The sequence below is a fragment of the Colius striatus genome, chromosome 2, assembly GCF_028858725.1.
Source record: "Colius striatus isolate bColStr4 chromosome 2, bColStr4.1.hap1, whole genome shotgun sequence".
Classification (NCBI taxonomy): domain Eukaryota; kingdom Metazoa; phylum Chordata; class Aves; order Coliiformes; family Coliidae; genus Colius; species Colius striatus.
In genome coordinates, this window is record NC_084760.1 from 3,979,842 (window position 1) to 3,996,918 (window position 17,077).

The following is a 17,077-nucleotide window of genomic DNA, read 5'->3' on the forward strand; positions in this document are numbered from 1 at the left end:
CGAGGCGAGGGACTCCCGGAGCCGCGCGCCCACCCTCGCCGCCCGGGCGGCCCCCGCGGCTGCGCATGCGCGGCGGGGGCGCGGGGGGCCGAGCGCGGCCGGCCGCGGGGAGCCCGCGGGACCCCGTCCCGCCCAGCGCGCGTGCGCCGCCGCCCGGCCGCGGGCACGGCCCCGGTGGCCGCCGTTAGCTGCCAGCGCGCATGCCCCGCCGCGGGCCCGGGCCCGGCATCCCGGCCCGGGGACGTGCCGCCGCAGCCGCCCTCGGCCCCGCGGGGCGAGCGGAGAGGCCCCTGAGGAGCGCACGTAAGCGAGCCGGGCCGGGCTGAGGGAAGGAGGGGGCGGGGAGCGGCAGCTGGCCCCGGACGTGCTGAAGGAACGCGGCGCGTTGCTGGTAAAGCAACACCCCTGGCTGTCCTGGGGAAAATATCAACTTGGCTAGCCAGTAACCTTGTTAGGAAGCAACATGTGTGCCAGAATCTGGTAGCTGTGTCAGCGGCCTGGGTGCTGCAGAGAAAATGTCCCTGTGGAGTACTTGTGCTGTTTCATACAATCATAGGATGGTAGGGTTGGAAGGGACCTTTAGAGATCATCCAGTCCATCCCCCCTGTAGAAGCAGGTCCTGCCTAGATCAGGTCACACAGGAACGTGTCCAGGCGGGTTTGAAAACCTCCAGAGAAGGAGCCTCCACACCCTCCCTGGGCAGCCTGGGCCAGGGCTCCCTCACTGAAACACTGAAACAGTTTCCCCTTATGTTTCAACGGAACTTTTTGTGTTCCAGCTTCATCCCTTGTCCTGTCCCTAGATACAACAGAAAAAAGGGATGCCCCATCCTCCTGACATCTACCATGGGTTTCGAGGCCATTCTCATGAGTTTATTCCACTGGAGGGCTCTAGAGAACTAAACAAACCACACAGTAACATTCGTGAGATACCTGAACCTGGTTCAGTAGCTTGGCAAATGCAGGATGTTATTAAATGGATCCTTAAACAGGTCCCAGGTTTTTGTATTAAGCACTTGTCCACACTGATTCTCTGTACTTTTTTTAGACAATCCCACAAAATTCAGTGTTGAACTAAACTTGGATGGGGTGTAACTAGGCTTTGCAGTTAAGAAGGCCTCAAAAGAGGGCCTCAGAGGATTGGAACACCTGTGAAGAAAGGCTGAGAGAGCAGGAGTTACTCAGTATTCAGAGTGCTCTGGGTAGACCTTATTGTGGCCTTTCAATATATAAAGGGGGCTTATAAGTAAGATGGGGAAAAACTGATGATTAGGGCCTGTAATAACAGGACAGAGAGCAAAGATTTTAAACTGAGAGTAGCTTTAGACTGGACTTAAACAAATTTTTTTAGGATAAGAGTAGTGAGACACTAGGACAGAGAGGCTGTGGATGCCCCATTCGTGGAAGTGTTCAAGAACAGCTTGGTCATGGCATGGAGCAACCTGGTCTAGTGAAAAATGTCCCTTTCCTTTGCAGTGGGGATTAGACTAGGTGGTGTTTGAAGGTCCCTTCCAACCCAGACCGTTGGATGATTCTACAAGGTGCTGGCCCAGCTGAAATTCACCAAGTTTCTGAAGCAAATAGCAGAGTATTTAGCCACTTTGGTTGGTTGTTTCTTCACAGAATATCAAGGGTTGGAAGGGACCTGGAAAGCTCATCCAGTGCAACCCCCCTGCCAGAGCAGGACCACCTAGAGTAGGTCACACAGGAACTGATCCAGCTCGGTTGGCATGTCTCCAAAGGAGACTCCACAGCCCATCTGGGCAGCCCCTGCCAGTGCTCCCTCACCTCAACAGGGAAGAAGTTTGTCCTTGTGTTTCTTTGGAACCTCTTCTGTTCCAGCTTGTACCCATTACCCCTTGTCCTATCATTGGCCATTACTGAGAACAGCCTGGCTCCATCCTCCTCACACCCACCCTTTATGAATCTGTAAACATGAATGAGGTCACCCCTCAGTCTCCTCCAAGCTACAGAGCCCCAGTTCCCTCAGCCTTTCATCACAAGGGAGATGCTCCACTCCATCATCTTGGTGGCCCTGTGCTGAATTCTCTCCAGCAGCTCCCTGTCCTTCTGGAACTGAGGGGCCCAGAACTGGACACAATGTTCCAGATGTCGTCTCATGAGGGTAGAGGAGAGGGGGAGCAGAACCTCTCTCCACCTACTGCCCACAGCCCTTCTAATACATCCCAGGATGCCATTGACATTCTTGGGCATGAGGGCACGTTGCTGGCTCATGCTCTTCCTGCTGCCCACCAGCACTCCCAGGTTCCTTTCCCCTGTACTACTCTCTTAGAGAAAGGAAGGATTAGAAATAGGAGTCCAGTGCAGCTGAACAACTGTATTGTGTGTAGGAGTAAGAAACCCCTTTTGAACCTTGAGAGGTGATGGGTGGTGCACCTACTCTTGACCTGATCACACGCAGAACTGGGAGCCTTGGCTTTGTCCAGGGACAAGTTACTGGCATTACTGGCAATTCAATGACAAATCAGAAGACAAGCTCCTCATCTTTCATTTTTCTCAGGCACCAGCAAACCTGGTATCATCTCTACTCTTGTGCCATTACAAGATGTCCTGTATTGTCTGTGTGAGATGCCACGTGCAAACTGCTGCTCTGAGAGAATGGTTTCTCCACTTTTGGTGCTCAGAGGTGGCGCAGGGCTGAAGAGAATTTAGCACAGTTGGCCAATTCTGTAGTTGATGACTTGCCTTATAACCTGTAGTAGTTGAGAGGAGTATTAACCATGTTTGATATTCAGTTAATTGCAGGATTATGCAGAGATATTGTGGAGGCAGGAGTGTCCAGTCTCCTTTTCATGACTGACGTACATGATTGTTGTAAATCTGTCTTTGGCAACAAAGAACAGCATGGGTGGGTTTTATTAACTGTTCTTTCATCACCAGCTGCTCTCTCTTCCTTAACTGCTAACTGTATTTATCACTGGGGGGAATACCTGCTCATGAGTGACAAGGAATAAATAACTGTTTATTTAATCATTGGCCCTGATCGTGCAGAGCACATTCTTCAAGCAGGATGGACAGTCCCCTTGAGGAAAAAAAGTACTCCCTGTTACATGGCTAATTGAAAATCCAGCAGCAGATCTTCTAGGGCAATGATACAGACCAGAAATAACCAGATCATACTCTCTTATTTTCCCCAAACCCAACAGAGTTTTGACTCAAGCTGTCAAAACATCTGATGATGTTTCTGTGGTGGTAAATGTTTTAGCAGGGATTTTGATACTTTGTGATAATCAAAGCATGTGTTTGTCTTCAAAATGCCCCTCCAAAAAAGTAAGTTACACCAGACTTGACAGTATTTGGTCCTTTTAAAAAGAGCTGACTTCAACTTAGTGGATGTATGGATTGAGGTTTGAAATCACAGACCTTGGAAGCTCCTCTGCCTGGATGACTCACTGAAGAAATTTACAGAGTTTGGTTAGGTTTTTGGGTTTGATTTACTTTAATTTGGCTTGTGTTCAGTCTACTTCATCTTGGTAGCACTGTAAATATTAGTCAGACATGCTGAAGTGTGAGCCAGGTTCTGGAAAACTTTGTAGATACTGATCAAGCTGGTTTCTTCAGTTCTTTTTCTGCTTCTGTGATTTGGATCTTGCTTGTGCGTTTGGAAAAAGCCTGTGGGCTTCAGTCTGAGAAACAACAGTTCTGGTGGTAAAAAAATGCAGTGGAGTAACTGCAGTTGACTTCCAGCATTCTAGTGATAGACAGCTGTGGATTGTCTGAAAGGCTTTTGGATATTTTTTTGCCTGGACATCTTGCTGACAGATCCCAGCAGACACATTGGTGTAGCTTCTAGCTCTCAGGAAAAGATGTGTAGTATCTGGGCGTGAAATAGTGGCTGCAACCAAATGGGCAACAGGTACAAACTGGAACAGAAGAGGTTCCACAGAAACACAAGGAAAAGCTTCTTCAGTGTGAGGGTGAGGGAGCACTAGAAGGGGTTGCCCAGATGGGCTGTGGAGTCTCCTTCTCTGGAGACATTCCAACCCAGCTGGACGAGTTCCTGTGTGCCCTACTCTAGGTGGTCCTGCTCTGGCAGGGGGGTTGCACTGGATGAGCTTTCCAGGTCCCTGGAGATTTCAAGCCCTTGAGATTCTGTGTGATGGCCTAAGTGATATGTAGAAGTCATTGGCCAGCTAAAATTGGGATGGATGAAACAGCAGTCAAGGCAGTTATTTCAAATTTTATTCTCCTCATTTATTGCAAACTTAACTTACCCCATAAATATTCCCTTGCCTGATGAGCAGATGAGTATAATAAGTGTTAATTTTCCCAAAGGAAATGGAAGCTGGGATGTTTGTCTGAGTGGTGGTACACATTTGTTCTGACTCTGTGTAGATGTGTTTCTGCGGCCCTTCTATAGTGACTCCTGGACAAGTTCCTGTGTGCCCTGCTCTAGGTGGTCCTGCTCTGGCAGGGAGGCTGGACTGGATGAGCTTTTGAGGCCCCTTCCAACCCCTAAGATTCTGTGATTCCTGCATGGATGCATAAGTTGCAGGGCTTTTCCATACTCCCAGATGTTTTCAGCTGCAGAGATATTCTGATTTACCTGGCTCTCCAAGATTGAGACCACCAGCTGATGGTTCTTGTGGTACCCTTTCTGCATTAAATTTTTTTTGGTAGAGGGGGCTTCTCCAGGTCTGTGAGGCCATTTTTCCTTTGCATCTCTGTGTTGGGTCACACCTGTTGTATACAGATGGTTACAGTAAAATATTCACTGTGTCACTAGAATAAATAGTGGACAAAGTCATGGAAGAAGTGCTCACTTTACGTTTCCTTCCACTTTGGAGTATATTGAGGTAGATAATCTTGCATGCAGTCTGTGTCCTTTATTGACTTTGGACTCCAGCTCAGTTGGATGTCAGCAACACTGTGAATGAGCTGTTCTGTGTGATTCCTTTGGAGAAACAGGTGAACTCCTGGAGTTATAACCCTAGAGTATTTATCCAGTAGTCCTTCCAGCCTCATCAATGATGGCTGTGCTATGATGACCCCGATAAAGCAAAAGCACAGTGAGAGAAAGGGGTGAGAGAGGGTGGGGAGAAGAGCTCTAAAGCACCACTGTTCAGCTTGAACTCGTGATGCTGTTGGTCTGATTCCTGTCTTTCTATGAACTACTTTGCTCTGGGTGTTGGGAATGTATGGTTAGAGTTATCATGTTTGCAGATGAACGCTTCTACAAAATCTGTCAGGGAAATTAACCATAAACATTCAGTTGCTGTGCTGAAAACTCAGTCAATATCAACTATGTTGCATGGAAGGAAAAGATGTCACATTAGAACAAGGTGCTTGCACAGAAGATCAGTAGATCAGGCTGTTGATTTTGAGGATCTCTGCCTCTGAGATGTGTCCATTTCATTTAGGTCCATCTTGAGAGCCTAATACTATATGGGACAGGGAAGCTCTGTCCACTGTTTTTGAGGTCCTCTGTCTTTGAGGTCCTTCTCGAGGTGCAGTGTGGGTGACTCCCTGCAGCTCAGGAATTTGACAAAAAGCATCAGAGACTGCTGTAGCTTTGCTGCTTGTGTTGTCTTGAGCTCATGCCTGAAGATTACCTAGATAATGACACTGATTGTTTAATATTAATTTGTTTTGAAAACAGTACGTGCAGTTTCTTACTCACCAGGACTCCTACTTCTTGTGATACTTCCCTTTAGCTGTAGCCCTAAAGACAGTCAAAATAGTCATGACTCCAATGGCAGGTTGTCTTAGAGGAGGTGAAACATCTGTCTTTTTAACCTAGATATCTGAGCTGTTAATGGAATGTCTTCTCTGAAGCCTGAGGTCCAAAGACTGTCTGTGTAGGAGTTCTCAGTGTGCATGACAGCCTGCGGTTTCAACTTCTTTGTTTAATTAAATAAGGAATACTTCTTTGCTAAAATGCAATGCCTGTTTGGAAGGCCTGCAAGACAAGATCTTTAGTCACCAGAAAAACTTATGCAGCTGTGTATTAGAGCTCAGATTGGAAGTAAAACTTGTCTCACATCACATATGGATGTGCCGTTCAGGGATGATGAGTAACGTTATCAGAAAGGTGATGCAACAGTCTCCCTTCTGCATCAGGAAGCAGTTGATTGTTGGCTCTTGTTCTCTAGGCTCCAGAGTATTCTGTCTACCTGTCTACAGTGTTGAATAAACCAGACTGCCAGAATGTATCCTGGAGATCTGGGCAGCTGATGTTGAGGGCTGATGTAGGAGTTCCCAACCTTGATGTCTTTGCATCATGATATGTGTGCTGCTTTCCTCCTAAGGATGTCTCGAGTCCTAGGCTGTCTCCCAATATCTTGGAGTTGAGGTAATCTTGCTTCTAACAAATACCCTATTTAATTTCATCTTCCAAAGAATACTTGTTTTTCATTTCCAAGATATTTCACTTCTGCAAATTTCCTGGGAGAAGCCATTCAGAATCTCCACATCTCATCTGCAGAGGGTGTGTCTATTTAAGGCATTCTGTGTAGTTTGGATGCTGTGGATCATTCATACTGGGGAGAGGCATATTGTCACAATGACAGAAGATTTTTATAAGGAGCAAGGAAGAATCTGATAGATGTACTCATCTGGCCAGTTAGGTGTGATTAGGTACCTGCCTGATGCATTTCTTTGTGCTTCTTGTCTTGGACTACCTGCATGAATATTCAGATTATCTATTATCAAGTTTTTATTTAGAGGTAGGTCTTGCTTATCTTTCCGTTGGAAATGTCTTGGTATTTTTCAGTCTACTCAATAAGCATGTAAGGAAGATGACAAGTGAGTTTTGTCTTTTGGCATTCACAGGACTGAGCCTCACTCCCCAAGACCACTTCTGTCCATTGTTGAGTGGTCCGAGCGTAGTTACCTCTGCACAAGTGCTGTTGAACAGGGTAACAGAGTTTTATGAGCTTACACTATGAAACTGCTGAGGGAGAGTTGTCTGAGGAGTCTGAGCAAGTCTGTTAAAGCTCATGTTCTGTTGGTGTCCTTGCCTAAAACATGGGCCCAGCTTTGACATCAGTGAGCACCTAACTACGGGCGCCTTCACCAAGCACTGTGCAGTTGGCACATCAACAGGAAAACAGGCTCTGCTTGAGAGTGGCATTCCTCATGGTGTGGAAGTGTAGCAGTTGCTCCAAGTTGACTGTGTTTTGGGGGAGTCTCCCAGAGTTAAAGGTGAGCATAGGAATTAGCACTCAAAATGCTGATTACTGGGTAAGTAGCTTTTAATTGTGTAATTTACAGTGTGTGTGGTGTGTCTGGACACATCATACAATCATATCAGAAGATACCTTGTTTTGTGGATAGACAGGAGATGCCTTTTTTACCTGACAGAACACATTAACACTGGTGTATAATTTATAGCTGAGATGTACATCACAATTGAGAAGAGTGGAAAGGTACCATTTAAAATATCTGTTCTTTCTCTGTCTTAGCCTAGTTTTTTGTTGGGTAAAACATTAAAATATAGCAGAGGTTGACCCCAGTTTTGACTTTTTTCTGGGTGCTGTTGTCTCTTAGAGGTGGCTGTCTGGGGATCAAGGTAAGTCCTACCAATGCCACTATGTCAGCTTCTGTCACCAGCAGAGAAGCTTTCACCAGCAATCCCCTCAAAGGTGGCAAGTTTTGTTACTAGTCATTTGCTGTCATAAAATCTTCAGCAGATCCTGCCTTTGAATAAAGTTCCAGCAGGTTCAGCATTTGGTTAAGAATCTTCTTATCAACCATGCAACAGCACATATTTCAGAACACATCTGCTCTGAGAAACCAGGAAAATTTTCAGCTACCACATTAAATAATCTGACATGTAACTGAAGTGAAATGTGAATCGAAGGGGTGTTTTCCTCATGTGATTGTGTTTCTGTATAAAACAAAAAGAACCCTGAATTGGCTTCTGTTTCTTCATTGGTAAACAGATTTTTAATAGATTCAGATTTCCTGTTCTGTGATCAGACATCAGGGAACAGCTCTACAACGGCCAATAGATGTTCTATTGTTTGTGCTTGCAAGTGAGAGAGAGAGCAAGCAGAGGGCTATATGTGATTGTAATGAAGGATAAAACAGCCAAGTAAAAGAACTTTAACCCCTCATCTTAAGGGACAGTGCTATCTGCATTTTCTTTTGCAAGTAGGCATCTGCAGAATGGATCCATTCCTGAAGCTGTTTGCTTTTCAAAACCAGTTGTACACACTTGGTGACACTTGAACATGAGGAGAAACTTCTTTACTGTTGAGGTGAGGGAGTTCTGGCCCGGGCTGGCCAGAGAGGGTATGGAGGCTCCTTCTCTGGAGGTTCCCAAACCTGTCTGGACACATTCCTGTGCCCCCTGATTGAGGTGGACCTGCTTTGGCAGGGAGGTTGGACTAGATGATCTCTAGAGGTATCTTCCAACTCCTACCTTTCTGTGATTCTATGGTTCTGTGACATTCTAACCAGAGTGTCTTAACGGCTTCTCGGTTGATGCACCCCTCTGTTAGGAAGCAGGTGTCCTGCAAGTGGTTGAATTTACTAGGATGTTAGCCTGTGTCCATCTTCCTCTTTCAGTGGAAAACAAAGCTTGTTCCACTGCAATTTGGGTGGTGGGAAGGATGCTTAGAGCTGTCTGTCCGTTGTGTTAGGTGAAGCCTATTTCTTTCAGGCAATGCTGATTTGGGAACATCCTAAGGAATCAAAACTTGTTTATAATTTATGTTACAGCATCTTAAGTTAATTTTGGCACATTTTAATTAGGTGAGCAAGGACTTTGATACCCTTTTCTCCTTTATTACTACTTGATGTGTCTCAAAAGTGATATTTGCTTGTCACCTAGACTGGTACAAGAGGTTTCAGCTGTTTCAAGCCTTTGAGTTACTGATGTGGTGAGGGGGATGCATTGTTTGTTGGTCTGAGGTGTGGCTTCCCTTCACTCTCAGTATTGGTGGTGAATCCCTTGCAGTAAATTTAAAATTGCTGAGAACAGATGACATTTTCTTGGTGGTATGTTCTCACTTCTTTTAGAAGTAGTTTGTGCTCTTTCCAGTTTATAGCACTGAGGTTAAAAGTGTTGTTTTGGTAACTCTCACATGTGGCTGGTTCATTATTGTAGGACTTGCCTCGGTCTGGTTTGACATCTTTAAAATAGCATCCCTGGCAATTATAAATGTCAGTGGTGTCTGGTGGGGTGATACTGTTGAAAAATTCCTGTATACACTTCTTGGCAATGTTTCACCAGCAGTATACCAAGTTACGTGACTTTGATGTAAAAAAGAGTAACATCAAATAGCCTCCATGTAATTTAATAGATGTGTCTCTAAGTTGTATTTAGTTATCTTTTAGAATATGATGGTTAAAAAAAAGAGCTAAAGCCATTTTGCCTCTGAAACTAAAACAGATGAAACAACTAAACACTGCAATGCCTGGTAAAAGTGAGACAATAAACCACCATTAAATGCCTGCAGCCTTCCTGTAGTAAGTGAGAAAGGTTTACATCAAATACATTAAGTTTTTTATGTTTGCCTTGTACCAACACTTGGAAAAGGTGCAGGAAACTAACTAGGGAGCAAAAAAGGCAGGGAAGTGTGTTCCTCAGAAAGTAAGGGTGTCCTCTTGGAGAAGAGGAGACTGAGGGGTGACCTCATTCATGTTTACAAACACATGAAGGGTGAGTGTCAGGAGGATGGAGCCAGGCTGTTCTCAGTGATGGCCAGTGCTAGGACAAGGGGCAATGGGTACAAGCTGGATCAGAAGAGGTTCCAAAGAAGGAAAAACCTGTTCCCTGTTGAGGTGAGGGAGCACTGGCAGGGGCTGCCCAGATGGGCTGTGGAGTCTCCTTCTCTGGAGACATTCCAACCCAGCTGGATGAGTTCCTGTGTGCCCTAGTCTAGGTGGTGCTGCTCTGGCAGGGGGTTGGACTGGATGAGCTTTCGAGATCCCTTCCAACTCTTAGGATTCTATGATTCTACTTTAGGTCACCATATAGATGGAGGCCCTAGAACAAACTTCTTCACTGGCTCTGAATAATGCATATTGAAATACATCATTTTGTTTTCAGTACTAAAAGAATTTGAATACGTGTGATACCCTCTTTTAGACAGTGTGACTTAAGGTTAGCCTTACAAAGATTGTAAGGTCACAGAATCACAACATGGTAGGGGTTGGAAGGGACCTTTAGAGATCTACCAGTCCAACACCCCTGCAGAAGCAGGTCCCAGCTAGATCAGGTCACACAGGAACGTGTCCAGGCAGGTCTTGAAGACCTCCAAGGAAGGAGCCTCCACACCCTCCCTGGGCAGCCTGGGCCAGGGCTCCCTCACCTCACAGTAAAATAGTTCTTCCTTATACTTCAATGGAACTTTTTGTGTTCCAGCTTCTTTCCATTACCCTTTGTCCTATCACTGGATACAACAGAAAAAAGCGTGATCCCCCCTCAGTCTCCTCCAGACTAAACAGCCCCAGGTCCCACAGCCTTTCCTCATATGAAAGATGCTCCAGTCCCCTGATCATCTTGGTGTCCCTGTACTGGCCTCTCTGCAGCACTTCCCTGTCCCTCTTGTGCTGGGGAGCCCAGAACTAGACACAGGACTCCAGATGAGGCCTCAGCAGGGCAGAGTAGGCTATTTTTCCTTCCATATCTAGTTCTTATTTCTGCCAAAAAAAAGACACAACAATGAAGATTAGTTGAAATCAATTAAATGAATAAAATTGTCATACAGGGCAATTGTCCCAATATTTGGAACTGTGCTTTTGCTTACACAGTCCTGTGAAGAAAGTGATGTAATTGCTTAAGTATTTGTGTAGTCCATAGAAAGTTTTTACAGTGAATTTGGTAATAAATCTGGGAACTAGGAAGCCAGCTTGATTTATAGTTGCCAACCTATGAGAAGAAACATTTCTTCAGGAAAACAGGGAAAGTACTAAATGCAGAAGGGAATTAATGCTTTCAAATACAGATTACAAACTAAAATTAGCAGTTTCAAGTGAGAGTGATTTTTAAATGTCTTCTTTGGGTGGCATAAATTGATTTGACCAAACATTAAAGATCTTCAAGCTTGTACACAGTTGTTGCTGCCGTGTCACACTGTTGTGGATCAAAATAGAAATCAGCTCCATGTCTTGACCTCTTGCCTTGCACTTTTCCACCTGATTTCTCTCCCAGAGATAGCAATAATAAGGTGAAATAATCTCTCTGGGGAAGGTTGAAAACTCTCAGCCATATTATATTGCAGAGTGATAGAAGAGCAGCTCTGTATGCTAAGAACTAAAACATGCCTGGGTTTCTTACTCTGGCCCTGAAGCCAGCTGGCACTGAGTGAAAGGCTCTGACCTTCCAAACCAGAAGGGGCATGCTGGGTCCCAGGTCTGTGCTGACACCTGAAACCTGGAGGACTGCTTGGTGGCATGGATCTGGAGTCCTTAGGAGCAGGGACTTGGCCTTAGAGCCCTAGGGCATGCAGTGCTGCTGCTGCCACCTAACATCACTGCTTCTGTCTCTTGTTCACCTTTTCATATGCCAGTAGAGCTGCAGAATAATTTATCTCCCCCTCTCCCTAAAAAAAGTCGAATCAGTTTATTTGAACACCTGTAAAATGTTAAAATCAGGGGAGATCTGGAGACATTTGTTACCTTTGACCTTCTGGTCCAAACTGGTGCTTTAGTTTGTTCAGAGTGAAGATGAAGGCCTGAGAGTAAAGGACCAAAGGCTAGAATACTGAGCATCCTTTCCCAAGCAGAATCCATGAGAAACAGATAAGCATTTGAACAGCTACAGAAGTTTATTACAAGCTAGTTATGTAAGCTGGAACATGTAAAACATAAAAGGCAGAATGCCCAAGATTTTAGGACAGAGACAGAAGTAGTTCAGTACAACATATCTCATCTAATAAGTGAAAACTGTGTGTATGACTTTCCAATTCAGCAGAATTTGTAAAAGTCCCCTTAATATTGTTCCACTTGTGTAAGAGAAAGGGATATTTAACTGTTAGAAAATGTGGGTGAGAGGTTTTCTGGCACTCAGTGAAATGCAAATCTGCCTCTGACATTCCTGGTGAAACTATTTCATCTTTCCCTGAGTTTGTTTTAGTGAGATTTTACTTCCTCCCAGCTATTATGTATTCAGGTAAAAAAAAAGTGCTACCAGAATACGTTTTTCTTATTGCTCTTGTGATTGACCAGCCAGGATCAAAGGGAGCAGCACTGTGAGGCTGTGCAGTGCTTTGAAGGCGAGTGGTTATCTCCAACCACAACTGTTACAACTTTGCTCTAAGTTGCAAACAAGTTTATTCTGACAATTGAAAGAATATGGATTCTGGATGGGAAGATGAGCTATGAGGAGGAAGAAACAGTTCACAGAATCATAGAATGGTAGGGTTGGAAGGGACCTTTAAAGATCATCCAGTCCAACCCCCCTACAGAAGCAGGGTCACCTAGATCAGGTCACACAGGAACATGTCCAGGTGGGTCTTGAAGCTCTCCAAGGAAGGAGCCTCCTCACCCTCCCTGGGCAGCCTGGGCCAGGGCTCCCTCACTGAAACACTGAAACAGTTTGTTCTTATGTTTAAGTGGAACTTTTTGTATTCCAGCTCTTTTTCTTGTTTTAGGGTGAAAATAGTATGTGAGGTTACTTCTTCATATTTAATGTATGAAATACATGTATGTGAATACTCAGAGAGGATGGTATGGCAGAGCCAGCTCAAGTGTTGCATGAAGTGCATTGTTAGTCACTCTTTTGCTCAAATGGTGTAGGAAAGTTAATTTCCTAGGTACAGATCAAAATGTAAAGGGCAGTGTTCTGTGCCCTACACTAGGTGGTCCTGCTCTGGCAGGGGGTTGCACAGTATGATCTCTCAAGGTGCCTTCCAGCCCTGAATGTTCTGTGATTCTGTGGTTGGCTATCATAAAGATGTAGTTGAAATGGGGAAAAAAAAACCGCCTTGTATTTAATTTGGCAAGAAAAGATAGTGAACAAAGATGATGGAGTGGAGCATCTTCCATCTGCTCAACGGCTGAGGGAGCTGGGCCTATTTGACTTGGTGGAGACTGAGGGGTGATCTCATTCATTTTTACAGATACATAAAGGATGGGTGTCAGGAGGATGGAGCCAGGCTGTTCTCAGGGATGGCCAATGGTAGGACAAGGGTACAAGCTGGAACAGAAGAGGTTCCAAAGAAACACAAGGAAAAACTTGTTCTCTGAGGTGAGGGAGCACTGGCAGGGGCTGCCCAGATGGGCTGTGGAGTCTCCTTCTCTGGAGACATTCCAACCCAGCTGGATGAGTTCCTGTGTGACCTACTCTTGGTGGTCCTGCTCTGGCAGGGGGGTTGCACTGGGTGAGCTTTCCAGGTCCCTTCCAGCCCTCGAGATTCTGGTGTTCTGTGAAAATGGCGCAGTATGTTTTGCTTGGCACTCCCCACTGCTCCCAAAGTTGCTCTGATGTTTTTTAAAGCCTCCCCTCAAAAATGCATTTGCAGCTGGAGTTTTTCTGAGTATAATTTTTGTACTGGTGTGAATGTCAGTGGTCTCAAAGCAAAGGTGATCTACACTTTCTCAGATTAAGACCAGAATTGGACAGGAGTATGTAAAATCCAAGCATGGGTTGATCTCTGCATGACCCCAGCCCCCATGGTGTTATGGACAGCTTTTTGTGTTGGACATTTTTGCAGCATGATGCTTTCTTCCTATGCAGTTATTTGTATGACTATGTAAGCACTAAGCACAAGATCTCTTTGCAAGCAGGCTGCTCTCTAATTGCTCTTGGATCTGCTGAAACCCGTCTGTGTGTGTGGGGCTACGTGTGCTCCGCTCAGTAAGAATGGTTGGGGTTGTGTTCCTGGCTGGCCACCCGAGTGGCACTGGCTGCTTGGAGCTGGTTTCCTCTGAAGGGCTGGGCTGTATTCATCCTATTCTGTGTCATACTTGGCTGTGAGCCACAGCTAGGTCTCGTGTACTGCTCGTGTGACATCAGGGATTGATTTTTCTCTGTTTCAAGTTTAGAGTGAACCAGCCTACATGGGAGTTGTTTCTAAGTATAGCATAAAATCCAGGATTGTGTGTTGAATGATGTGAAGATACATTCATTGAGAGGAGAAAGCCTGTTGAGAAGTTGTTAACAGTCTAGATGGGACAGAGGGAGTTGCATTCAGTGCAATGTTACTCATACTGCTGCTGGGAACAGTTTCTGGAGGCAGATGTTCTCAAAACTGTGCCCAGGCTTTTGTTTTCAGAAAAGCTGTTTGAAGCAGTGTGGGTGGCTGCTTTCTGATCCTCCACGTGTTGCAGGTGTACCCAGGAGAAACAAATGAGCAGAGGGAACTGCCATTAGAGACATACCAACCTGGTGTACTTACATGCCTCATCACATTCTTGAAAACTGGCCAAAAAATGACCTGGTCCTGGAGCTTCATTTAAAGCAGGTTTAAATGGAGCTCACATGCCCTCAGGTCCTAGGGCTGCTGCTGTCTGCTCAGTGAGGATACGTGGCACCAAAAAGTGGTGGTTGTGATTAAAGGACCTGTGCAGTTATACAGTGATGTATGGGGTTTTTTTTCTTCCTCACATTTGAAGGCATATGATATTTAGGGATGCTAATGAATTGGGCAGTGCATAAAATGCATGTGGGCACCCTCTTGTGCCTGTGCAGTTCTCCAGTGCAATTGTTAAAGACATGTTCTACTGTTTGGTGATGTTCCTTTGTCTTGCTTAACAGCCTTGCATGACACTTGTATAGAAAAATACACATCATTTCCCAAAGAAACAGGCAAGGATATCAAGACTTTTCTATTTTGATGTACTTTAAATTACATTTATTGTCAAATATCTGAGTTCTTGCCTTACAAACTTGTCATATCAGTCCTTGAACATCATTTTCTAGTTAATCTCTTTTCAGAAAATACAGAGAAAACATACTAGGCTGCTGAAATCTTACAGTAAGAATTACTGTAAGATATTGCTCTAAAGGATGAACCATTTCCTCCAGCTTAAACTATTAAGCCAGCGTTGCTTCAGCTTGCTTTGCAGGGCTTAACTGTATCTGCAGTTATGTAAGTTTCAGTTATGTGATGTTTCATGGGCATCTATTTAAACATACAACTATTATTTTTAGTTGAAATATAGACTATATAAAGACTTAAAAGATGTGGGATCAAGGTGGACAACCTTGGCAGCAATGGCCTTTGAACCAACAGCAGTGGATGCAGTCATTTCAGCACCAGCAAGATCCAAGTAAGTATATAGAAAGTTTTGTGGATTCATCATGTTTTGTCTTAATCTCTTGTCATTTGAAGTTTGGAGTCTTTGTTACAGAGCATGACTGACAGTTGCTCTTTTTCTTTTTGTAGCTGCTTTCCAGATAGTACCTTTATGATGCTTTTCTGAACTAGAGAAAAGTAGGAAAGGATTCAAAATGGTTTGAGATAGTTAATATTTAATATGCAAAATTCAGGCAAGCAACCTGAGTTATCTTGGACCAACATTTACTGGTCACACAGATCAAGACTTAGACCTCGTGTACTTTTGCAGAATCTATATCCCTATCAGTTCTTTAGCCAAGATGAATCTTTTATTCATTAAAATCTCTGTGTCATTCAGTGCTTGTGTGGCAGAAGTACTAAATGCAGAGGTATGCACAGAAGTCAGTGGAAGATCAGAATGATTGTTGGTTTAGGTTATAGCAGTGATGATTGTGATGTTTTTGTTTGCATTGATTTTCCCCCACCAAAACCCCCTCAGTTTTAAACAATAGAAAACAATATCCCTTCAGTTGAGAGTGAGGTGACAACAATTCAAAGTATCAGAGAGAGAAATGAGTGGAGAGTAGAGGCACATGTTTAATACTCCAGCAGAGCGATCAGGCACACCGGTTTTACATTGTTTTCTGTCACTTCAGCTTCTGTAACTTCACTAGAGAGATTTCCTGACTTGATAATGAGCAAGAGACATACTGATGGCCTCATCTGAGGCTGCAATTTATTTACTTACTGGTAGGAATGGTAGCAGAGAATTAAGAAGAGGGGCAAGAACTGAAACATAAACTAGCATTCCAGAAATGAGGAATGTTGCCTGTTTCTCTTGAGCCATGAGACATGTAATTGAGAAACAGCATTACATTTCAGAGGTGTGAACACTAACCTTTTACGTTTCCTCTGTTCATTTCAGGCCAGATTGACTGGGCTGCATTAGCTCAAGCATGGATTGCTCAGCGAGAAGCTTCAGGGCAACAGAGTGTGGTGGAACAGCAAGGAATGATGCCAAACGGACAGGAGATTTCAGGAATAGAGTCTGGTCCAAACAACCATAATAACTTTCAGGGGGATCCCAACTTCAATAGAATGTGGCAGCCAGGTTTGTTTTCCTCCCATTCCTTTCTGGTTTGTTCATGTAATGAAACTTCCTTTTAGTCAGACATTTTTGGGTGTGGCTGTGGCCTGGCCCTCAGGTTTTAAGATGCAAAACTACCAGTAGGATCAACTAATGAACAATGGCAGCTGCTACTTTCCACTCAGATGTTCCACAAAATGAGTAGCAGTAGAGACACAAAGATCTGATAACACAACTGAGTAGTCTGTAGAGTAAAAGTGAATAGTTTTATAATATACATATGTAAAAGATGTATTCTGCCCTTGAATGTTGTAGAAAGGTAAAGTGTAAATCCCAGTTACATATTTTATTTCCCTGGATCTTATTCTTACGTGTTTTGTTGCTTCTCTCACTGCTTTGGAAAGAGCAGCAGTGGAGGCAGCAGGATGCCTCAGAATTAAAGAGTATGTGTTGCCCTTCTTGACTTCACTGTAACTGGCAGGTGCAGGCTTTAGTTGGCTTTAGAATCTTGAAAAGGGAGATGCAGAAAATTCAGTGTGTAAGATACATTTTTATTGCAGGTTTCATATAGGTAGTATTTGCCCTTTTTGACTGGCATGGCTGATTGTGACCTGCATAATTCTCAGTTAAAGCTGGTTGCACATTTCTGTTACTGTCACTTATTTTCAGTTCTTCATAACTTCCCAAAACCTTCATGTTTTTCCAAAATGTGTCTTCTTTTTAAAACTTTGTAGAAAAACACTGGCAATGAACATGGGGCAGAGATTGGATGCAGAATCACAGAATCGTTACAGTTGGGT

The 17,077-nt window shown here is 44.3% G+C and overlaps 1 protein-coding gene across 2 annotated transcripts in view; it reads left to right on the forward strand.

Annotated features, from left to right (window-relative positions):
* PNISR (PNN interacting serine and arginine rich protein) overlaps positions 1-17,077 on the forward strand; it is a 30,378-nt gene that overhangs the window by 357 nt on the left and 12,944 nt on the right. For both annotated transcript variants that reach the window (XM_061989562.1, XM_061989563.1), the window contains exons 2-3: positions 15,064-15,182; positions 16,116-16,301. In XM_061989562.1, coding sequence (XP_061845546.1) covers positions 15,095-15,182; positions 16,116-16,301 — 274 coding nt within the window. In that variant the 5' untranslated portion in view covers positions 15,064-15,094. The remainder of the gene's footprint in view (positions 1-15,063; positions 15,183-16,115; positions 16,302-17,077) is intronic.